Genomic DNA, 24113 nt, shown 5'->3' with positions numbered 1-24113 from the left:
TTGTCTTTGGTGCATGTGCTTTCAGTGTACATAAAGAAAAAAATAAAATATATTCGTCAAGAATCATAAGATAACAACACTTAGTGATAGTCATAGGATGCTAATAAGCAATTAAATCGTACTAGGAAACAATAAAAACAATATAAGTTGTAAAGATGCAAGCAACATGGATATAGCCATAAGTGGGAAGAGATAGGTACTAGTAAGGATGAGAAGATGAATAGTAATACAGTCTTAGTAGATAATTTGACAGTGTTGTGGGAATTAGTTGTTTAAATGGAGATAGAGTGCTTTTAAGTCTGGATCAATAGTATACATATCATTACTATGTAAATGTGTGGTCTCATATACTGTAGCCCCCATAATCTCCTACCTAGAATTCCTAACCTTCCTGGAATGATTTCTTCGAGAACAGCCCTTCTGTCCATGGTAGGAAGTCACTTGAATTATTAGGAATAGAAGAGGCCAACTATCTCAACCTGATAATCCACATCGACCAACTGCTTTTCTTGGGCCGCATTGACTCATGTTGTTCAACGGCTATTTTTATTGAGACTCGGGCTTAGCCACATCGCACAGGAAAGAACAGTATTGCAGAATCCTTGCTACTGTCTTGGCAGTTTGCTTGCAAGAGTTTCATGACCCAGCTAGGTAACATCATCAGTGCTGATATGTGTAGGGTAGTGATGGTTAACCTTTTTGGTGTCGAACGCCCAAAATGCATGTGCATATGTGCATTGTGCGTGCCACAACCACCAAAATGCAATGCGAGTGCACCCCCCCATGCATGCACGCACGTCCCCTGCGCATGCACCCCGACCCTTCGCACCCTGTTTTGGTCCTGGAAAGACGCCTTCACCAACCTGGAAGCAACCTGTGTTGTAGGGTTCTAGAGTTCCGTGGTTCTAGGATTCTATATTCTAGGGTTCTATGTTCTAGGGTTCTACATTTCTATGAAACTATGATTCTGTGGTTCTACAACACTGTGATACTATGATTCTGTGATACTATGGTCTTATGATACGATGGTTCTATGATTCTACGATCTTGATCCATATTTCTTTGACTGGCTTGATTCTTAGAGAGTACTGGGAACATGTCTGCCTATAGGCAGGGATCCTAATGCTTTTGCGAAGAAGGAGTATATGCATGGTCTACTACTTCCCTCCTTACTGGTTCAGCTTTGCACTCCAATCAGTGGAAGCGTGTTGGGTAAATACGGCAGGACGGTGCTTTGCAATCAATACCGTAGAGCCTGTGCTAAAGATCGCGGTTGCTGCAAGACCTTGTCCTTGAGGGGAGGGGAGGGTGAGGGAGGGACAGGCAACAGGCAAACAGGGAAGTGTACAACAAAGGGTTTCTCTGCCTGTGTGTACATGTGTTTCTGTGTAACGTCCTGCAAAGCCCTTTGAAACCGGTTATTATGGGGCCGTGGATGTTTTGCAAACCTGTCTCTCTCGGGTTCCTGCAGAGAGTTGGGGAAGATCTCCCTTTCCACAAAGGAAATGATAAATAGGTTTAGATATTTTCTTTTTCTCCTGTCCCCAACTCCACAGAAGGTAAAAAAGGGATGGAGGGACGAGACTGGAAAAAAAATTGAAAGGATTCTTCGCCCGGTGCTTTCATAACAACCAATGACCCAAATATGACCAGTGTCTACATTTTCAGAAAGGTCTTTCAGTATTTTATATTTTAAGTTTGACACTCATTCAACTGGGGAATGGGATAATTATGCAGCCGGAGAATCCGGTTTAGTATTCCCGCCCCTTTGTTAATTCTGAAAAAAAAGAGATGCTTGGGTCTTAAGAGAAGATTTCTGCCTGGTGGAGATTTAAGGTGAAAATACAAGAAAACAATCTCCTTGTCTAGCCAGTTTTGTAGTTTCATGCTGGACTGCCCCAAAGGTGCTTTTTTTCCAAGAAGCATCTGGAATTTCTTGTTTTTCTTTGAAGATGTTTTGCTTCTCATCCAAGAAGCTTCAGAGCTGACTCTGACTGGATGGTGGGGAATAGAAGAATGGAAATCCAGTTAGAGCTTGAAGAAGCTTCTTGGATGAGAAGCGAAACCCCGTCAGAGAAAAACCAGAGAGTCCAGTTGCCTCTTGAAAAAAGCACCTTTGGGACAACCATGATGTGGATGACTGAGAATCTCCATAGACAGACATGCTGGACTGCAATTCCCATTTTCCTGAAGCAACATGTAGGGAATAATGGAACTTGTGATTCAACACATGGAGATTGTTAGTTAAGAAGACTATAAAACGGGTCTCCAACCCTGGCAACTTTAAAACTGTCGGACTTCAACTCCCAAAGTTCCCCAGCCATCTGTCTGGGTAATTCTGGGAGTTGAAGTCCGCCAGGCTTAAAGTTGTCAAGGTTGGAGACCCCTGCTATAAAAAGGTTTTCTGTAAATACACAATATGATTTATATCAGGAAGACCAGACTGTTGAGGAGGATGGCCATTGCAAACACTATCCAAACTTGGTGTAGTTTATCATTATTTTTCGTCCTGACACCAGTGGTGGGTTGCTCCCGGTTCGGTCCGGTTCGGGCGAGCCGGTAGTGGTGATGATGTAACGTCAGCGAACCGGTTCTCTATGACTGTGAGCTGGGCCCTCCCGCCCACCCTCGCGTTATACCTACCTTTGTCATTTTTTAGCCCAGCTGATAGGCGCGGCAGAGTGGATTGCTGCCCATCAGCTGGACTAAATCTAATGCGCTTGCGCAGAGCAAAGCACATGCGCGAAGAGAACCGGTGGTAACACCGGTTGGAACCCACCACTGCCTGACACCCAAATTGAGGCTATGGTTTCAAAATCTTGCTATGGTCAGGAAAATTGGGGTTAATTCTTCTTTTTCAGCCTATCTACAACTCCTTTTGTGGTAGGGTAAGGAACGGAAGGGGAAAAAAAACTTTTCTCAATGTTTGAGTTTTCTGACGTATTTGTAGATGTCAGATCAGATGACAGCATTTAAGGGAAGAGATCTGGAACATGCCCATCCTATGTAATCAGTGGAACAGGCAGATATAGTCTGTGTGGTCTAGTGGTTAAGGCACCAGGCTAGAAACCAGGAGCCTGGGAATTCTAGTGCCACCATATAGGTATGAAGGCTAGCTGGGTGACTTTGGGCCAATCATCAGGAGATCATGAGTTTTAGTCCCACTTTAAGCATGAAAGCAATGGAGTGATTTTGGGCCAATCACCAGGCGATTGTGAGTTAGGCATGAAAGCCAGGCTGGTAACTTTGAGCCAGTCACTGGGAGATGGTGAGTTCTAGTCTTGCCTTAGGCAAGAAAACAGCTGGGTGGAACAGTCACTTTCTCTCAGTCCAACACACCTCACAGGGTTGTTGTTGTTGTTGTTGGAAAACAGGAGGAGAGAGGACCTTTAGGTTAGGTTTGCTGCCTTGAGTTATTTATAACAATAATAGAGTGTGGATTTAAAAGAAAAATCTAAAATCTACTAGCAGTAGTTGGCCCTGCAAATGGTGTGGCCCTGTACCATTCAAAGGTTTTAAAGGTGATATCCAGCACCTTGGATTGCACTTGGAAGAAGGGGGAAATCAGCAGAGCTGTAATATGGGTAAACTCTGGAGCAACCTAAACTGCTTCTGTGTATCTTTGATGAAAGGGACATGGTGGCTCAGCGGCTAAGATGCTGAGCTTGTCGATGGAAAGGTTGGCAGTTCAGCGGTTCAAATCCCTAGTGCTGCGTAACAGGGTGAGCTCCCGTTGCTTGTCCCAGCTTCTGCCAACCTAGCAGTTCAAAAGCATGTAAAAAATGCAAGTAGAAAAATAGGGACCACCTTTGGTGGGAAGGTAACAGCGTTCCATGCGCCTTTGGCGTTGAGTCATGCCGGCCACATGACCACGGAGACTTCAGACAGCGCTGGCTCTTCGGCTTTGAAACGGAGAGGAGCACTGCCCCCTAGAGTCAGGAACAATTAGCACATATGTGCGAGGGGAACCTTTACCTTTACCTTATCTATGATGAGTGGGCAGGAGCTCTCAAGGTGGCAGGCAACGCTCATATGGACGAAAGAGGCTGGTGGCAGGAAAAGGACAACTGTGCCAGTTGGGAAGGGGAGGGGGTCTTTTAATCTTAACTGTGTGGACCCCGTGACTGCAAGGGTTGGGCTGCACTGAGGCCTGTCAGAGGAGGGAATGCATAAGGCAGACAATGGCAAAGTAACCGCTTGCTGTTGACAAAAAGCAGGACTGGCCCCTGAATGGGGATTAGGTGATTCTTTTCTTGCTTGAACAGAGCTCAACAATATGGAAAGAAAGACGGCCTCAAGTCAAAAGCCCCTCGGGATAACTTCGCGGATAAAGGACAGGAGTGCTTCGCTGACTTCTGGGAGGCTTTTGAATTTTCTCCTATGGCAACATCCAGGGAAATTTTTTTGCTGATCTCCCATCTCAATACGAAGCTCTGTGAGAGGGGTTCTTGGTGCTCTCTGTGCTTCGTTGTTTTTCAAGGACCCCATAATTGTCCTTCTCCTCTTTCTCTTCCTCCCCCCCTCCTCCTCCCCAACCCCACTCCTTTCTAGCACTGATGATGTTACCTAGTTTGGGTAATGAACAGGGGTGAAATGCTACCAGTTCACATCGTTTCAGGCGAACAGGTAGTGGCGGAGGCAGATAGTTTGGCAAACTGGTAGCAGCGGCAGCGCGAAGCTCAGCCCACCCACCCGCATGTCGTTACTTCCTGGTTTTAACCAGGAAGTAACCTGTTTTTGACCCTCTGCGCATGCACAGGAGGCTTTGCGCAGAGGGTCCAAAATCGCATGTGACGCGCGCACGCACTTCCGAACCGGTAGGGAAGGTAAGTAGATTTCACCCCGGTAATAAAATGTCTACAAGAAAACCACCAAGCTCAGAGAGCACGAAGGACTCCACAGTTCTCCTCCTCCTCCTCACTCCTCCTCCTCCTCCTCACTTCCCCTCCTCTTCCTCCCCCTCCTTTCTTCCTCCCCAACTCCACTTCTTTCTAGCACTAATGATGTTAAACCACCAAGCTCAGATGAGTGAATCAATCTGCCTTCCATAACCTGGCATTCTCTAGATGTGTTTGGAGAGATTCTAGACATCAATAACTTTTGGCCAAACATATCCGAAGGGTACAGTATCAGATTAAGGGAATTTTATTTTTAAATCATAAACAAGCCACCACCAAAATCAGAAACAGCCCAAATGCGTGGATGATGGGTGACAGGAACAGAGAACTGCTGAAACAGTAGTGCCCACAGGACAGAGCTGCCTAAACAAGATGTATTGATATTTTTCATCATTTGTAGGTGTGTGTCTATATGTATGCAAATTTAATCATGATCTGCACTCTTGGTTCTATATAATACTTAATTCTGCAGAGGGTTTGATGAGTAGGCATCTGCTGTGCTAGTCTCTGTTAGGGATGAGTTATCTCTCATTTCCTGTTCTTCCCATTCCTATTCTGAAATCCAAGAAGGGCTCAGTTTGAGGTTCTAAATTTGTTGTGGGAGAAGGAGTGGCAAAATCTGAAGGTGGAGTCAAAAGAGGAACCAGCCTAGAGTTTCTACATAGCCACAAACGGACTAAATCCAACCCCTCCTGAACTCCATTGACCCTTATCCATCACCAATAACAGTGCTGTGACTTGACTAGATGACATAAGTGAAGTTCCAATTAAACGGATATATTGCTACTCATTCACAGGAATCTACTCAACTCATAGTTAGCACCAGGGGTGAAATCCAGCAGGTTCAGACAGGTTCTAGACAACCGGTAGCAGAAATTTTGAGCAGTTCAGAGAACCAGCAAATACCACCTCTGGCTGGCCCCAGGAGTGGGGAGGGAATGGGGATTTTGCAGTATCCTTCCCTTGCTATGCCCACCAAGCCACGCCCACAGAACCAGTAGTAAAAAAATGTGGATTTCACCACTGGTTAGTACTGAATGAAGGACTTCATTGCCTTCAGATGTTATGGGAGCTTCATCACTGTAGGTTTTTAAGAAGAGACTGGACAGCCACTTGTCTGAAATGATATAGGAGAGTGTTGGCGAACAGCTGGGACTCGGGAGGCAGAGAATAGATGGGGGCGGGGCCAGTCAGAATTTTTACTACCAGTTCTCCAGAACTGGTCAGAACCTGCTGAAACCCACCTCTGGATTGCGTGGAATCAACCCCTCAAAGTCAAGCTTGGATGAGGTTGTCTCTATTATTCTTTTCCCTTCCCTCCTTCACGTCTATGGCCCTGACTTGTGTCTACTTCCTCCCATAGTTACGTGTAGGTGCAAACTCCCTCTGCACAATACTGATTGCTTAAACCAAACATTGGGTGTAGCTTTTAGCTTGACATGAAAAGCCCTGTTCTCTCTTTACTTCTTTTGTTGGTTGGCCCACAGGACTAATCTTCATTCCTGCACAGTTAAGCAATAGATAAGACCTTAAAAACAAAGGAAGAACAATATAATTGTTCCATTGCGAAATTATTGATCCCTAGTCTTTCTAGGACAGCCTTCTACTGCCTTAATTTCACTTTTTAGAATTGAGTTGAGTGACAATAGTATGACTCCCTGCCCCCACTTTGGCAATGCTTTTCAGGGCTTGTCCCATTTTCAGCCCCCGAAATGACGGAGGAGGTTCATGGCACGTAGGAATACATTAAATCTGCTATTAAATCTGTCCCCACACACCTTCTCTGTCTTCTGACGACAAGGCCTACCTTTGCTCAGACAAGAATCAGCCTTAAAAACCAAGTTTTGGTGTTCCATCTAAACTTTTTACAGTCAATTCAGGGGTGCTATTTAGCAGGTTCTGACAGGTTCTGGAGAACCAGTAGTGGAAATTTTGAGCAGTTCGGAGAACCGGCAAATACCACCTCTGGCTGGCCCCAGAGTGGGGTGGGAATGGGGATTTTGCAGTATCCTTCCCCCAGGAGTGGGGAGGGAATGGGGATTTTGCAGTATCCTTCCCCCAAGAGTGGGGAGGGAATGGAGATTTTGCAGTATCCTTCCCCCAAGAGTGGGGCGAGAAGGAGGATTTTGCAATATCCTTCCCCTGGAGTGGGATGGGAATGGGGATTTTGCAGTATCCTTCCCCCAGGAGTGGGGAGGCTTTTGCAGTATCCTTCCCCCAGAAGTGGGGCGAGAATGAGGATTTTGCAATATCCTTCCCCCAGGAGTGGGGAGGGAATGGGGATTTTGCAATATCCTTCCCCCAGGAGTGGGGAGGGAATGGGGATTTTTGCACTGCCACGCCCACCAAGCCATGCCCACAGAACCGGTAGGGAAAAAATTTGAATTTCACCCCTGAGTCAATGATTATACAGCAACAACACGCAGCGAGCAGCAGAAAATACCCTTTAAAACAAGGCGAGGCAGAAACCTTTTGCAACTGCAATGGAAGTCTGCTGAGTGGCATAAAATCCGCGCTATAGTAACCTAGAAAGTGTAACACAAGGAGTTGCTTTGCCGAAAAGGTGGGTGGGTGGGGGGGAAAAGACAGGTGTTGGCCTTTTGCCAGGCTCTGACTGGCTGAACACGCCACACAGCTTCTCTCCCGCTCCCACTAAATGGCCAGAATCCTGTTTAACTGGTTTAACTGAGGCGGCTGTTCCATTAGATTTTTTTTCTCTGGGCTCAAGCGTTTCACGTAGGTTAAACTTTTTTTTTTTTAAACAGGGTTGCTTCTTGACAAATGTAAAGAATGTTGTGGATGATGTTTGGTTGGCGCTAGTCGCACCTCAGCGACTAGCACCAGCAGGTTAGGGAAGGTTGTAATGTCCTCGACTTATGACCACCACGGAGCCCAAAATTTCTCTTGCTAAGCAGGATGTTTGTTCAGGGAGTTTTGCTCTGTTTTACGACCCTTCTTGCCACGGTTGTTAAGTGAACCCCTGCAGTTAAGTTGCCCTGTTTCCCCCATAAGAAGACCTTCCCTGATAATAAGCCCAATCGGGCTTTTGAGCACATGCCAATAAGGCCAAGCGCTTATTTCAGGGTTCAGAAAAAAAGATAGGACAGGGTCTTATTTTGGGGGGAAACACGGTACTAAAATTGAATTCACTTGTCAGAAGGTCACAAAAAGGGATCACGTAACCCTGGGACACTGCAACTGTCATAAATATGAGTCAATTGCCAAGCATCTGAATTTTGATTACTTGACCATGGGGATGTTGCAGTGGTCATAAGTGTGAAAAATGGTCATAAGTCACTTTTTCCCTCACTGCTGTTGTAACTTTGAATGGTCACTAAATGAAGTGTTGTAAGTCAAGGACTACCTGTAAAGGTAGACTCAGTTAGTGAAGTACTAGTACCGCTTTACCCTAGTAAGACCACATCTGGAATACTGCAGCCAATTTTGGTCACCATATTGCAAAAAAAGATGTTGAGACTTTAGAAAAAGTTCAGAGAAGAGCAAATAAGAGGATCAAAGGCCCCTGGAGACTAAAACATATGAAGAATGGCTGCAAGATTTGGGTCTGGCTAGTCTAGAGAAAAGAAGAATTAGGGGGGGACATGATAGCAGTATTTCAGTATTTGAGGGGCTGCCACAAAGAAGAGGAGGTCAATTTATTCTCCAAAGCACCAGAGGGCAGGACAAGAAATAATGGATGGAAACTAACCAAAGAGAAGCAACCTGGAATTAAAGATAGACTTCCTAATAGTGAGGACAATTAACCAGTGGAACTGCTTGCCTTCAGAAATTGTGGATTCTCCATCAATGTGGAGAATCTGCTATTCTATTCTATTCTATTCTATTCTATTCTATTCTATTCTATTCTATTCTATTCTATTCTATTCCTTCCCATCCCATCCCATTCTATTCTATTCTATTCTATTCTATTCCATCCTATCCCCTCCCCTCCCCTCCCATTCCATTCCATTCCATTCCATTCCATTCCATTCCATTCCATTCTATTCCTTCCCATCCCATCCCATCCCATCCCATCCCATCCCATCCCATCCCATTCCATTCCATTCCATTCCATTCTATTCTATTCTATTCTATTCTATTCTATTCTATTCTATTCTATTCTATTCTATTCCATCCTATCCCCTCCCATTCCATTCCATTCTATTCTAATTCTATTTCTATTTCTATTTCTATATTTCTATTTCTATTGTAGGTTAGATACTAATTCACTGAGGCTTTTAGTGGATTGTCAGGGCAGATTTGCATTCAAACCTCCGTTTGCCCATGAACTTCACTAAACAATCTTTGGTTACTCACTGAGTTTCAAGAGGAGGCAACCTTAACATACACACATACGCACATGCTATAAAGCTCCATTCCTCTCTCCATCAAAACCTCCTTGTGGCCTCAGTGTCTAAAACCTGCTCAGTTCATCACAATGCAGTAAAAACCTGTACCGTGCAGAGGTTTTAGGCCTGCCAGAATTGCACAATTTTGAGTTCTCAACGTAAGTAGAACACAGCGGAAAAACAAAAACTGATGGTCACCTTTGAACAACCAGAGGTCCTCTGGGATGACCTTCTCTATGTTGCAACCTGTTTTTTCCCGTTTTATTTTGGTGTTTTTTTGTTTTTTTTAAAAAAACCACTTTGATTTATCAGAGATTGCAGACTTCACTATAACCCTCTCGAGCGAGTTTATTCTACGAATAATCTGGGAAGTAGAAAAAAGGGAAGGAAAGGAGGTGTTGCGTGAGGCTTTCTGAAGAAAATTTAGAAACACAACTGAAGTCACAATGTAAAATGATAATGCAACCTAACTTATACAGAGAATCCTCGCCTGAGAACCGCTCGTTTAGTGACCAAAGTTACAATGGCACTGAGAAAACGGACTTATAATTGGTCCTCGCACTTAAAACGGTTACCGTGTCCCCAAAGTTGTGTGATCAAAATTTGGGAACCTGGCAACAAGCATGTATTTGCAGCATCCCATGTGATTGATGTTTATTAGGCCAGCTTCTGCCAGGGCTGAATTGGATTTGTTTAACAACCACATGATTCTCTAAAACTACGCTGATTCACTTAACAACTGTGGTTAAAAAAAAGAGATCATAAAATGAGACGTGACTCAACACCTGCCATGCTTAGCAAGGGTCTCAATCAGAGGTGGGTTTCAGCAGGTTTTGACCAGTTCTGGAGAACAAGTAGCGGAAATTTTGAGTAGTTCGGAGAACCGGTAGTAAAAATTCTGACTGGCATCTATTCTCTGCCTCCCAAGTCCCAGCTGATCGGGAGGAAATGGGGATTTTGCAGTATCCTTCCCCTGGATTGGGGAGGGAATGGAGATTTTAGAGTATCCTTCCCCTGGAGTGGGGTGGGAATGGAGATTTTACAGTATCCTTCCCCTGCCACACCCACCATACCGTGCCACGCCCACTAAGTCACACCCATAGAACTGGTAGTAAAAAATGTTGAAACCCACCACTGGTCTCAGTTGTGGCCATAAGTCGAGGACTTCCTGTAGGCGCTCTGGTAAGACACATGAAATCCTGTTTTACTGGAAAGCAAACATCACTATTTTTCAGTAAGAACTGCTTCCCTTCCTTCCTTGTTTGCTTGTTTATTGCTTAAGGTTTTGGTGCCGCTCTAGTCAAAAACAACTCTAAGCCTTAGTAAATAAACATCATATGATGTCTAACATTGGGAGCAGTTGTTCCCGAACCTTACTGCAAGAAAGGTGTTTGAATTTCAACAGGTTAACAGATTTAGGTTGGAGATGTGCACATGTGCAGTTTGGGCACTCGGTATCTAAAAGATTTGCCATCACTGGTGTAGGGTTTCTTGCTCAAATAAGAAGTTGGACTAGAAAAGACCTCCAATAACAAATTCTGTTATTCTGTGTTCTTTTTGAATTCTCTCTATCCTAATTCAAATATACTGTAAGAGTCTTCCCAAGTTGATTATTGAAGCAATGTATCTCCCTGGGAGGAAAAAAAAAAAACCTCACCTTAATTCAAGTTATGGCTATTTGAAAGAACAGAGATCTCACTCCCGAATTCAGTTGTGTTGCATGAAAATGGCATTTCAGATACAGCAAATCCCTCCCCCCCCCCCCCGTCCTTATCACTTTCCATTCTGTGCCTGTGTTCAAATAACGCTCATATACACACCCACAAAATAAATTCCAAGGAAATGCAAGAGCTCAAATTATGTTTGTGTCAATATTGGCATTCAATTCAGACTGTTTCTCGAATGGACGATGGGTGAATTTCACTGCTTTTGCCACGAGGCAGGCACGCAAGGCGCCCTTTAAAAGTTGTACACAAGTTTCAAGTGGATTTTGCTTCCGCTTGTGAATTATTTGGGCTTTTCTTTTCTAACAGTGCAGGGCCATTTAGACCATTTCTAAAATGAAACCTGTAAGGATGACAAGGCAGTAATAAAACTGCTCATATCTGAAATGCTAAAGAAAGAAAGAAAAATATCAGGAAAGATTGGTTTTCTTGATTCTATCCAGAAATCTATAAGGTAGATTTACCTTATAGATTTACCTTATCGACACCATCTATAAGGTAAAGGTTCCCTTCACACATATATGCTAGTCGTTCCTGACTCTAGGGGGCGGTGCTCCTCTCCGTTTCAAAGCCGAAGAGCCAACGCTGTCCAAACACATCTCCGTGGTCATGTGGCTGCCATGACTCAAGGCCAAAAGCACACGGAACACTGTTGCCTTCTCACCAAAGTAGTGCCTATTTTTCTACTTGCATTTTTTATGTGCTTTAGAACTGCTAGGTTGGCAGAAGCTGGGACAAGTAACAGGAGCTCACCCTGTTACGCGGCACTAGGGATTCGAACCGCTGAACTGCCCACCTTTTGATCGACAACCTCAGTGCCTTAGCCACCGCATCCCTTGTATATAGGGACCATAAATATCTATGTATACCATCTATATGTATGTATTTTTCTTGAACCGGGTATTTTCCTACATCAACCAAGTTTTTCAACTTGCAGCCATAGCTCAGTGAAATCACATCCACTATCCTAGGCTTCTTCAGACAGCAAGCAAGCATTTTGCTGCCTATTGGGAGACTAATATAGATCTATTTTGGACTGATTGGTCCTCATCAATTAGCCACACCCTTATCATATGTGTTTTTTTAAAAAATTTGATTTATATGCCGCCCTTCTCCGGAGACTCAGGGCGGCTTACAATGTGCTAAGCAATAGCCTTCATCCTTTTGTATATTTATACAAGTCAGCTTATTGCCCCCACAAACTGGGTCCTCAATTTACCTACCTTAGAAAGGATGGAAGGCTGAGTCAACCTTGAGCCTGGCGAGATCCGAACCTGCAGTAATTGCAGGCAGCTGGTCTTAATAACAGGGTGCTTTAGACCACTGTACTACCAAGGCTCTGTTCCCTCCCCATATAGGCTAAGTATTTGCTTTCTTCTCTTATCATCAGGTTATACCATCTATAAAGAAGCTTTAATGTAATGCTAGACAAAAAGGTCCATTTGAAATAATAGAAAATACTTGTAGCTCAGGTTTTAGGTTTTGTTCTCCAAGTTTGTTTCAATTTAGTTTCTGAACATTTTTTTACCAGACTAGGTAAGATCAGGTAACAAATAGATATAGATACTGATCAACAAGAGTTGGAAGGGACTTTTTAGGTCATCTAGTCCAACCCCCCCAACCCCCCGCCCAAGCAGATGGCAATCCAGTCGCTTCTTGAAATCCTCCAGTGAGAAAGCTCTCACAACTTCTGAAGGCAACTTCTGTTCCATGGGTTGATTGTTTTCTTGTCCTATTCCCTTTCCTTGTCACCTTAGCTTATCAATGTCCATTGTCTTGAGTTAATTTAGAAATTGCAACTGGATATAGACCGTCCTCCACAATTGAGCCCAAAATTTATGTTGCTAAGCAAGGCAGTTGGTAAATGAATTTTGCTCCATTTTACAACCTTTCCTGCAGACCTTTCGAGACAGTTGTTAAGTGAATCTCCACAGTTGCGAAATTAGTAACACAGTTGTTAAGCGAATCTGGCTTTGCCATTAACTTTGCTAGTCAGAAGGCTGCCAAAGATAATCCCATGACACTCGTAAATATGAGTCAGTTGTCAAGCATTTGAATTTAGATCGTGTGACCATCGGGATGCTGCAATGGTCGTTAAGTGTGAAAAAGGGCCAGAAGCCACTTTTTTTCAGTGCCATCGTAACTTCGAACGGTCACTATAAATGAACGGTGGTAAATCGAGGACTACCTGTATTTCCAATCCTATTAAATTTGTGAGATGGGAACTTAAATTGGAGACTTCTAAGTGTGAATATTTTCCCCCTCTTTTTCCAGTTTAGCCAACTGGTTTCCAATGATCTGAAGGTTCTAGGAAGGAGCTCCTACACTTTCTGCACCGATGGCCAACCTCTCATTCGACAAGTTCTCCATCCAGAAGCATCCAAAAAGGTAAGCTACTAATGGGATCCTGACTATGACTCAGGACAACATCTTGGATCTTTTGAAATTGAAATTATCCACTACTGCTGGGGATCCTTGTTGTTGTTGTTAGTTGCGAAGTTGTGTCCAACCCATCGCGACCCCATGGACAATATTTCTCCAGGCCTTCCTGTCCTCTACCATCCTCTGGAGTCCATTTAAGCTCACGCGTACTGCTTCAGTGATTCCATCCAGCCACTTCGCTCTCTGCCATCCCCTTCTTCTTTTGCCCTCAAGATGCGTGTCAGCCTTGGAGGCCATCTTTTTCTTTGCATCTTCAGGGCTACCACACTTAGTGCTGTGGGAAACCGAGAGGAGGGAATTGCATAGAGTGGTGGAGATAGTTAGCCGTAATAACATTCCTTTCTCTGAGAGTCAAGGACATTCGGGCCTGCACCTGGAGTGGCGTGCCTGGGAGACATGTCCAGTTGGGACGGTGCATTGATTGGACCATGTGATGGACATGGGGGTGCAGGGGAAGGGACTTGGGTTTTCTTTTGGGTGTGGAAAACCTGGAAGCTCTCAGATTCGGGTTTTCCCAGACGTGCCAATAGGACTTCTCTAATAAAATGGAACTTTGAGGAACTTCTAGCCTCAGAGTCTTCTTTCGTTGGGGGTGTTACTCGGAACCCTGACATTAGTGTGGATTTCAGCTCAGTTGGCTGGGGAATTCTGGGAGTTGAAGTCCACACATCTTCAAACTGCCAAGGTTGAGAAAAACACTGCTCTACATTTTACCATTTTACCAATTAGACACAAGAACTCTTAAGTTCTTTAGATCAGGGGTCTCCAACCTTGTCAACTTTAAGACTTGTGGACTTCCAACTCCCAGAAAGCTGGCTGAGGAATTCTGAGAGTTGGAAGTCCACAAGTCTTAAAGTTGACAAGGTTGGAGACCCCTGCTTTACATCATAAAAATAACATACTACAAAAAAAACCACCCTTGACTCTTCTCTAATCTAGGACAAGGTCATGTCTTCTTCAGGTCAAAGTGAAGGAGTCCTTGTGACTTATGCAGATCATAAATCAAGGAAACAACATGTCTGAGGTTTACTATTTCCTTCTTCTGGAGATAAGTTTTTTTTTTCAAGTTTCCTGTGTGGTTCACAGCCCCAGGATATCCTAATAGGCCTGAGTAGCATTTGAACAAGACTGAAAACTTTTCCAAATTACACAAGCACAGACATATTGGTAGTATATATAAATAAGGACCTTCAATGTATGGCTGTGAAAGTTGGACCATAATGAAGGCTGAGCGTCAAAGAATTGAGACCTTTGAACAATGGTGCTGGAGAAGACTCCTGTGAGTCCCTTGGACTGCAAAGCAATCAAACCGGTCAGTCCTAGAGGAGATCAACCCTGACTGCTCTTTAAAAGGCCGGATCCTGAAGATGAAACTCAAATACTTTGGCCACCTAATGAGAAGGAAGGACTCACTGGAGAAGAGCCTAATGCTGGGAAAGATGGAGGGCAAAAGAAGAAGGGGACGGCAGAGAATGAGGTGGCTGGATGGAGTCACTGAAGCAGTCGGTGTGATCTTAAATGGACTCCAGAGGATGATAGAGGACAGGAAGGCCTGGAGGAACGTTGTCCATGGGGTCGCGCTGGGTCAGACACGACTTCGCAACTAACAACAACATAAATAAGGACAGTGCTTTTACAAACTGTACCCAGTCTGTGTGGCTTTAAGGCAATAGGATTAGCATAACTCTTGGATAAGCTTTCTAATTTGCAGGTGAAAAGGGTTGTTGAGTTGAAGACTGGGTTTTCTATAGGACAACATAGTCTTTGATATTGTCTTCAAACACATTCTAAACACTAGAAGAATCCATGACATATCTGCATCTAACGGAATCAGTCAGGGGTATGTGATTTTGATTGAATTAGGCTTCTATATTTAGTCTTAATTTAAACTTCACCAATGTCCCCTTGTCTCCTTCTCCCATCCGGAAACTCTTGGGAGTTGCAGTTTTAAATTAGCTTCGTCAACATTCTATATGTACGTTTCTATCTTTGCTGATAATTTGAGGAATTGCAGTTCCTAAAATACTAATGGGCAGATCAGATTGATAATAGAAAGGTGAGCTAAGCACCTAGAAAGCATTACACAAACAGAAATTTGAATGCACAGTTTTTAAAAAAATGACTTCCATTTACCCCTTTATTATCATATGAAAGGCATCTCTAATCTAAATTTGTAGGAAAACTTAATTTATCAGCCTGACTTGGAATTAATCCCAAATACCTTTGACTGAAGCAATCGTTATCTATCACTCCTCTGTTTAGTCAATCATCCTTTCCCCTTCTCTGCTTCTCCTATCTGAAATTGTGTGCTTGTGCACCAGACTGCACATAATATTTTGAATGTGAAATCCTTTGAGCTTGAAAGGGTCTGATCTTAACACATTGGAAGGGTTTAGGGACAGAAACAAACAACAAGGCACCCACCCAGTTTTCTAGTCCCAAGGAGGGACTAGAACTCATGGTCTCCAGTTTTTTAATCTGGTGCCTTAACTACTAGACCCAACTGGCTCTAAATATTCATTATCTCCTTTTTTTTATGTTACCTCCATTACAGAATCTTCTGCTGTCCGACTGCTTTTATTCATTTTACGATCTACGGAAAGAATTCCATGACTGCTATCCCAACTCAGCCCCCGTGAAGGATCAAACTATACAATCTATGGCAGAATGTATCCTTCGCAAAGTTTCCGCTAAAGTTGTCATAAGCGATTGGCGGTTCGAATCCCTAGTACAGGTCTCGTGCATGAACAGGGGGTTGGACTAGCCAGTGAAGGCGATGTATCCAGGGTCAAAACCGAAAGCATCCCTATTTATTTTATTTATCAAATTTATTGGCCGCCCACCTTACCACAGGGTAACTCTGGATGGTTTACACGATTAAAAAAATAAAATTATATACGAATAGAAAGCTACAAAACTATAAAATACAATAGTTAAAAGATGGAGAGGGAGGGACTAGGATGAGCAAGGGTGGGAGGCGGGATCTGATTAGCCATCTCCCAACATGAACCTTCTCTTTTGGAGCTCCAAGCCAACTGGTAGAGCCTGGACTTTAGGTGCTAGTGGAAGGTCAGGAGGGTGGGAGCCTTTATGACAGTTGCAGTGTCCCAGGTTCATGTGATCCCCTTTTTAAAATTATGGATGTTTTGGTGGCTCTGGTACTGTGATGGTGTTGTGGCCTGCACGTATTGTTGCTGATCCCAACGACGAGGAGGCTGGTGTGGTGCTACGCCAGCAGCCTGTGCAGCTGGCGCTTGAGTCGGACAGTGAGGAGGCTGAAGAAGATGTGGTGCCAGGGGTAAGGATTCAGTCAGGGCATTCAGCACCTCCAGAGGCTCCTTTAAGTGAAGTGGATGAAGAGAAGGAGCCTCTTCTTGATGCACGGGCGCGCAGAGCTGCCAAAAGGCAGGAGTGGTTCCTCTGGAGGAGGTCTCCTCGAGAGTAAGGCTTGGGGCTAATTGGCCACTCCCTTAGCCTATTTAAGGAGGAACGCCACTTGCAGCAAGCTGCAGGAAACAACTTTAGTTCGCTAATCATCGCGTTGGAATTTCTCTGCAATCTTGCTTCTGGGCTTTCTTTCAACTCCAGTAAGACTCTGACTATCTTATCTGTGGAATTCTGGCAGGCTGTTAAGAACGCTTATTAACAGCCGGCATTTGTTAAAACTGCGTTATTTGAGTAAACTAAGTTTTGTTCAGAGTTTGTGTGTGCTGTTGTTCTTTGGGATCTGTAGCTGGGGCAGAACAGATGGCGAACCACGCGTGCCACAGGTGGCTCACAGTTCATAAGCATCTCTGTGGCTGGGGAAATCCTTTCACGACCGTTTCTTAAACTTATCATCCAGATATTGGCTATGGGATAGATGAAAGCGAGGAGGACTTTGGAGTATGGCAAGTGAAAGCTATGGTAGCCATTGTTTTCAGCATGCTTCCGGATCCGTGCAGTAAGTGAAAATCCGTGTCTCGTTCTGGGCCTGTTTTTTCTCCTCCCATCTGAAGTGTTTTTTTCTCTCCTTGGTGCATTTCCAGGCTCTTGACTTCTTAAATTTTGGTCTGTTTCAGGTCACAGGTTTACCACCCCAGAAACAGTGAAGTACAAGTATGAAACGGGACCGTGGTAAGTGTTTGTTTTCTTCATAGGATGGCACCAAATGGAAGCTGGATTGGGGGGGGAGATGATTCTGGAGTCCCTGGAGCCTTTCCTATTTACAGACTTTTATTCCTGGGAGAAAAGCAAGGATAGCAAGGAAACATCCCCAGTTATATCTCAAGCTTTGTAGAAAATCCAAAGTTTGGGTCCTTGGCAGGGGTGGGCCCCTGGGGGTTCGGCAAGGTTCGGGCGATCCTCTAGCCAAGGGTCGCCAGGGTTTGGTGAAACCCCAAATGCCACCCCTGGCTGGCCACGCCCACCATGCCAAGCCCTTCCAGTTACGTACAGGGGCTGTGCAGAGGGTCTGGGAGGGCATAAAACAGGCCGATCTGATGTTCTGGAAGTCTGGAAATGGGCCTGTTCCGGACTCTGGAGGGCCTCCAGAGCCCGGGAGAAGCAGTTTTTGCCCTCCCAGAGGCTTGAAGAAAGCCTCCGGAGCTTGGGGAGGGTGAAAAAGCCCCCCCCCCCATGGTGCAGGCAGCTGACCAGGCCACACCCACTATGCCACGCCCACCCAGCAACGGGGCAGTGAACCCGTTGCTAAAGGATCTGAAGCCCATCCCTGGTCCTTGGTCACTATTTTTACTATCTTTATATTTGATTTTTCCCCCAGGGCTTCCTAATGCCAAACATGATAAACATTTTTTGGAGACAATAAGAAGGGTGAACTTGAGAGAAATATGCAAGAATCTAGGCCAAGAAGCCGAAGCATTCTTTAAGCTCTGGGGGAAAAGATGATAACCTAAAAGCAATAGAATAGAACAGAGTGGAGTGGAGTGGAGTGGAGTGGAGTGGAGTGGAGTGGAGTGGAATGGAATGGAATGGAATGGAATAGAATAGAATAGAATAGAATAGAATAGAATAGAATAGAATAGAATAGAATAGAATAGAATAGAATAGAATAGAATAGAATTCTTTATTGGCCAAGTGTGCCTGGACACACAAGGAATTTGTCTCTGGTGCATAAGCTCTCAGTGTGCATACAAACAACAAAATAATATAATCATAAGGTACCAATAAGCGAAGGCAGTAGAAAAGATGAGAAGGATAATAGTAATACAGCCAAATTATATGGTAAATATCCTTAGACACAGGACGGTAATGTGGGAATTGGATGTTCAGCAGAGTGATGGCACGAGGGAAGCAGCTTTCTCTGTGTTACAGTTCAGTTTCACAATTTTATGGTTTGTATTACAGTGCAGTTACAGTAGACAGGTAGTCCTCAATTTACAATCCTGCGTTCAGTGACCGTTCAAAATGACAAGGGCGCTGAAAAAGTGACTTATGACCAGTCCTCGCATTTACAACTGTTGCAGCATCCCACAATCATGTTGTCAAAACTGAAGAACTTGGCAACTGGCATGTATTTACAATAGTAAATCCAGTTCAAAGTAACAAGGGCACTGAAAGAAATGATTTATGACCAGTCCCCACATTTACCACCCCCAAAGCAACCTGGAGTAATGTGATCATCATTTGTGACCTTCCCAGTTCAGGGGTCTCCAGCCTTGGCAACTTTCAGACTTGTGGATTTCAATTCTCAAAATTCTGGGAATTGAAGTCCACAAGTCTGAAAGTTGCCAAAGTTGGAGACCCCTGTCCTAGCTGGCTTCTGACAATCAAAGTCAATGAGGGAATCTGGATTCACTTAACAAATATGCGATTCATTTAACAGCTGCAATAATTTGCTTAACAGCCATGGCAAAAAAAGGTCCTAAAACTAGATATGTACTCATTTCACCACCGCCTTGCTTAGCGATGGAAATCCTGATCCCAATTGTGGACAAAAGTTGAGGAACGCCTATAGGGTGGTAATGAAGAATTGTGTCAGATGAATTGCTGATTTGTATTGTCATCTCTTTCTTTTTGTAGCAGTAAATCAGAAGCAGTGGACAATGAAACGGTCATACGTGCCCGAGGTCTCCCTTGGCAGTCTTCGGACCAAGACATAGCTCGCTTTTTCAAAGGCCTTAATATTGCCAAGTAAGAAAGTTGCCTATGGAGTTTCTCAAGTTGTCCCAAAGGTGTTTTTTTTCCAAAAAGCAACTGGATTTTCTTGGTGTTTTTCATTGAAAACATTTCACTTCTCATCAGTGGTGGGATTCAGCCAGTTCGCACCACTTCGGGAGAACCGATTGTTAACTTTGTGAGCAGTTTGGCAAACTGGTTGTTAGAAGAAATTATTAGGGCAGAGAACCGGTTGTTAAATTACTTGAATCCCACCACTGCTTCTCATCTAAGAAGAACTGCAGAAGTTTCTTGAGAGGTGAGATGTTTCGAAGGAAAAAAACAAAGAAAATCCAGTTGCCTTTTAGGAAAAAAAACACTTTGGGATAAGGAAGAAGGATGGGTTAATGCTGTCTGTTTCCAGCTGGATTTCAAGGGCCATTTTACTTTTCTGTTGCTACACATTCTTTGGTCTTCTGCCTTGGTGATCTTAGCTGTAAAGGATTCGGGGTGAAATTTTTATACTTAAAATTTGGGCACCCGGATAAGTCAGTATGGACCACAAACCCCTCAAAAACATGAACAATTACTAGGTGATGTCTTTCCAGAATCATCGATGTCAACACTAGAATGTTGTTATGTTCAGCTTTCTGTTGAGTCAAGAAAGAGTGGGCAATGGCCGTTGTTTCTTCAGAATCTGGAAAGAACAGCCTCTTCTTGATTAGCTATCATCGGATACCAACAGAACTAACTGACTCTGCATTCAGCCCACAGATTCCGTCTTGGGACTGATTTCAAACTGCTGATAAATTCCCTGCGGTTGAACAATCTGGCTTAAGTTTTGTACTTTCTCAGTGCTTTGTCACCCCCACATTCGATCATTCGATGTCCTGAAAGAGTCCAAAGGCTTTTTACAACATTTCAAGTTGTTTTGGTTCATTCTAATTCAGCCAACACAAAGATGTAATCTTGTTCACATCCATTTGATTATATGATTGCTTTTTATAGGCTTCTGGAAGTTCCAAATTCTTTGTCCTGTTCCCACCACCACCACCCCACCCACTCACAATGGTCCCAACCAGTGGTGGGTTTCCACATTTTTTACTACCGGTTCTGTGGGCGTGGCTTGGTGGGCGTGGCGTGGCTTAGTGTGCATGGCTTGGTGGGCATGGCAGGGGAAGGATACTGAAAAATCTCCATTCCCTCCCCACTCCAGGGGAAGGATACTGTAAAATCTCCATTCCCTCCCCACTCCAGGGGAAGATTACTGCAAAATCCCCATTTCCTCCTGGTCAGCTGGGGAGGTAGAGAATTGATGTGGGTGGAGCCAGTCAGAATTTATACTACCTGTTCTCCGAACTACTCAAAATTTCCACTACTGGTTTTCCAGAACTGGTCAGAACCTGCTGAAACCCACCTCTGGTTCCAACATACTAAAAGAGCAAATTTTAGCTTTTACATAGTTGAAAAAGCAGTATTTCCTTACAAAATACTTGAAATGGAAATACATCTGGAACAGAGAGAATTTCACTACAGTTTAAGCCTTGTCTTCCTGTCTCCCACATTCATTGCCTCCTTTTTAAATAATAGTAATTTTAATTTGCAACCTGACAGCTCTTCCTAGTGATTTGAGAGTGCGTCCCCATTGATTTACAAGAGATGCAATTTTATTATTTTGATTGCACCATTATTGTGTGCGGCTTTAGAGCAGGATTGAAATCTTATCATCCAAAGCTCAGTTGCCTCAAAAAGCTTATCCGTATCTTTAAAAAATGACATCACTTTGGAAGAAAGCTGGATGTGGTCTGGTTCATTCTCTCTGGGGGGGTGTCTGTGTTTCCCCTTTCTTTTAGAGGTGGTGTGGCCTTGTGTCTCAATGCTCAAGGAAGGCGAAATGGAGAGGCATTGGTGCGATTTGTCAGCTCCGAACAGAGAGACTTGGCTCTGGAGAGGCACAAGCATCACATGGGAAGCCGATACATTGAGGTAGTTTACTTAGTTATAAATGATTGATTATAACTAAATATTTAGATTGATATATTGGATGTGTGCAAAGAGGATGTAACAGTCATTTACTTATTTCCTATCTACCCTTTTCCCTGAAAATAAGACCCAGCCGGAAAATAAGTCCTAGCATGATTTTTCAGGATGCTCGGAATATAAGCCCTAGCCCCAAAATAAGCCCCAGTTAATGTAGTCAGCCAGACGGATACAGTTTAGTACCGTATTTCCCCCAAAATAAGACCTAACCAGAAAATAAGCCCTAATGCATCTTTTGGAGCAAAAAATTAGTATAAGACGCAGTCTTATTTTTGGAGAAACACGGTATTTAAATAATTTACATGGCTGCCCATCTCACTACCATCTTCCTGGACAGTTGACAATGAATCAAGACTGAGATTACAATAAAAAAATATATCAATGTATCATGTGCCAGGAGGCCATATAGATCATTCCATCTTATGATCAATAATAATCACAAAGGAAAAGACAAACCAGCTAACAGGACTCCCCTAGCATCCCAGCCCAAAAGCATGAGGGAATAACCAACTTTTTATCATGACCAATTGGATGAGGCTCATCCAAATCTCCAGCTACCTTCCCTTTGTATACTGGTCTCTAGTGCCAATAAGATTGCATTGAAGGGACATAGAGCTTGACCATCCTGTCAGTGCTGGTGGGTCAAGGAGAAACATTCAGAGTGATCTTACAAATAATTTGGCCCTTGGCCATACAGGGCTTCATGGTGATAACTCAAACTACACTTGGAAACTTGATAGAAGTGTAGTGTAGATTCCTTTTGTGGTGTTGTATGAGTGTTTTAAAGATGAATCAAATGTACTATTATATGAGTACTTCCAAATCTACAAAATAAATGTTCTTGAGATCTCCTGCTATTCCATTTTCCTTATGGAGCACTGATTACTGGTTCCAGGTGGTATCACAGACCACTTCTGGAAAGCTAGATTGGTATGGGCTACAGGAGAAGTATCTCAAGATCTTCCCAAATATTATATCCAAAAATGGTTTTGCAGATATCTAGGTTTATAAAGGATATCTTGTGTCATCTTAAAAGACAAATGTGCATTTTATGCTAATATCACTCTTCAAATATCTTGACATCTATCACATTTATTGTCTTTGCCTTTTTTTGTTTGTTTGTTTGTTTCAGGTTTACAAAGCCACTGGAGAGGAATTTCTGAAAATTGCTGGTGGTAAGATCATTAGAAAAAAAATTAACCCCTATTAAGCATGTGATTGAAACTGTACTATGAGAAGGTGCTTTTAAGTTGCTATGAGAAATAATATAAAATCTGACATACCAAAATTTATTTTTGGTTCCTCAACATGCCCAACACCAGGTATGGGGTGGAGGTGGAATATAAGTCTCATAATTTTAGCTATAAATAGTTGGGAGTTTTAACTGATTCAGTGATGGAGAAGGTTATTCCAAACAGACCAGGAGACCAAATGTTTGATAATATCTTTGTTGGCATGACTTAACAAACTAGCTAACCGTACTTTAGCTTACTATGCTGTGCAAACTCAGATTCTGTGTTTAATTTCAGTCTGACATGGAAAATTGACTCAATTTTGCAAGCTAACCACAGTTGGGTGCATTGCTTATGTATTTATTAGATTATATCTTGTCTTGGTTTTGTACAACCCGTAATAGCACACTTATTGCTCACTCATTCTAATAACCCCAACACAATCACCTTGGAGATGGATTGGGCTGTGAAAACTGGCCCAAAGTCACACAACCAGCTTCTGTCCCTCAGGGAGGGACTAGAACTCACAGCCACCCATTTCCTCATCCAGCACTTTCATCATGATACCAAAACCTAGAAAGAATTCTCAATTTCAAATTTAAATTTACAGTGGTTTCTCTCTCAGGGTTAAGTATAGCATGTACACCAGGGGTGGGTTCTACTTACCTTTACTACCGGTTTGCAACGGGGCCACGCGAGCGCTTCTGTGCATGTGCAGAAGCTTCCTGATGACGTTGGGGTCAGTGGGCGGAGCCTCCCGCCAGTTTCACTACCGGTTCTTGCAACCCGGTCCAAATCGGGGGCAACCCACCACTGAAGTACACTTTCCTGTCTTTAATGGTCACCTCTTCTGTCTAGGCACCTCCAACGAAGTTGCCCAGTTCCTCTCCAAGGAGAACCAAGTCATCATCAGGATGAGGGGTCTCCCTTTCACTGCAACGCCCGAGGATGTGCTGGGCTTCTTAGGCCCCGAGTGTCCCGTCACCGGAGGCAAGGAAGGCCTCCTCTTTGTCAAGTATCCAGATGGCCGGCCAACTGGAGATGCATTTGTGCTATTTGCTTGTGAAGATTATGCACAGAACGCCCTTAAGAAACACAAGGAGATCTTGGGCAAACGCTACATCGAACTCTTCAGAAGCACAGCAGCTGAAGTCCAGCAGGTTGTAGTAGCACATATTGTATTCTGGGCATTGGGGTCTGTTTCACCTTTTTTTTTCCATTGAGCCTTCTTGGGTTTTAAGAGCCACAGGCAACTGGTGCAGAGATCCGGGAGCAATGAGAGTCATTTAATCCTAGAATAGGACATAAAACAACCTTTGGAAGTTATCCATT

At 43.6% G+C, this 24113-nt stretch overlaps 1 protein-coding gene across 9 annotated transcripts in view; it reads left to right on the top strand.

The window, feature by feature from the left end:
• Positions 1–24113, top strand: part of ESRP2 (epithelial splicing regulatory protein 2) — a 106028-nt gene that overhangs the window by 46090 nt on the left and 35825 nt on the right. For all 9 annotated transcript variants that reach the window (XM_060681570.2, XM_087876982.1, XM_087876981.1 and 6 more), the window contains 8 exons: positions 13246–13359; positions 15968–16082; positions 17258–17356; positions 17475–17529; positions 19435–19545; positions 21363–21495; positions 22682–22724; positions 23640–23941. In XM_060681570.2, coding sequence (XP_060537553.2) covers positions 13246–13359; positions 15968–16082; positions 17258–17356; positions 17475–17529; positions 19435–19545; positions 21363–21495; positions 22682–22724; positions 23640–23941 — 972 coding nt within the window. The remainder of the gene's footprint in view (positions 1–13245; positions 13360–15967; positions 16083–17257; positions 17357–17474; positions 17530–19434; positions 19546–21362; positions 21496–22681; positions 22725–23639; positions 23942–24113) is intronic.

This window comes from Pantherophis guttatus, chromosome 11 (assembly GCF_059756535.1).
Source record: "Pantherophis guttatus breed Tessera chromosome 11, ASM5975653v1, whole genome shotgun sequence".
Taxonomy (NCBI): domain Eukaryota; kingdom Metazoa; phylum Chordata; class Lepidosauria; order Squamata; family Colubridae; genus Pantherophis; species Pantherophis guttatus.
The sequence above is the reverse complement of the archived record's forward strand: the minus strand, read 5'-3'. Positions and strand labels throughout refer to the sequence as shown.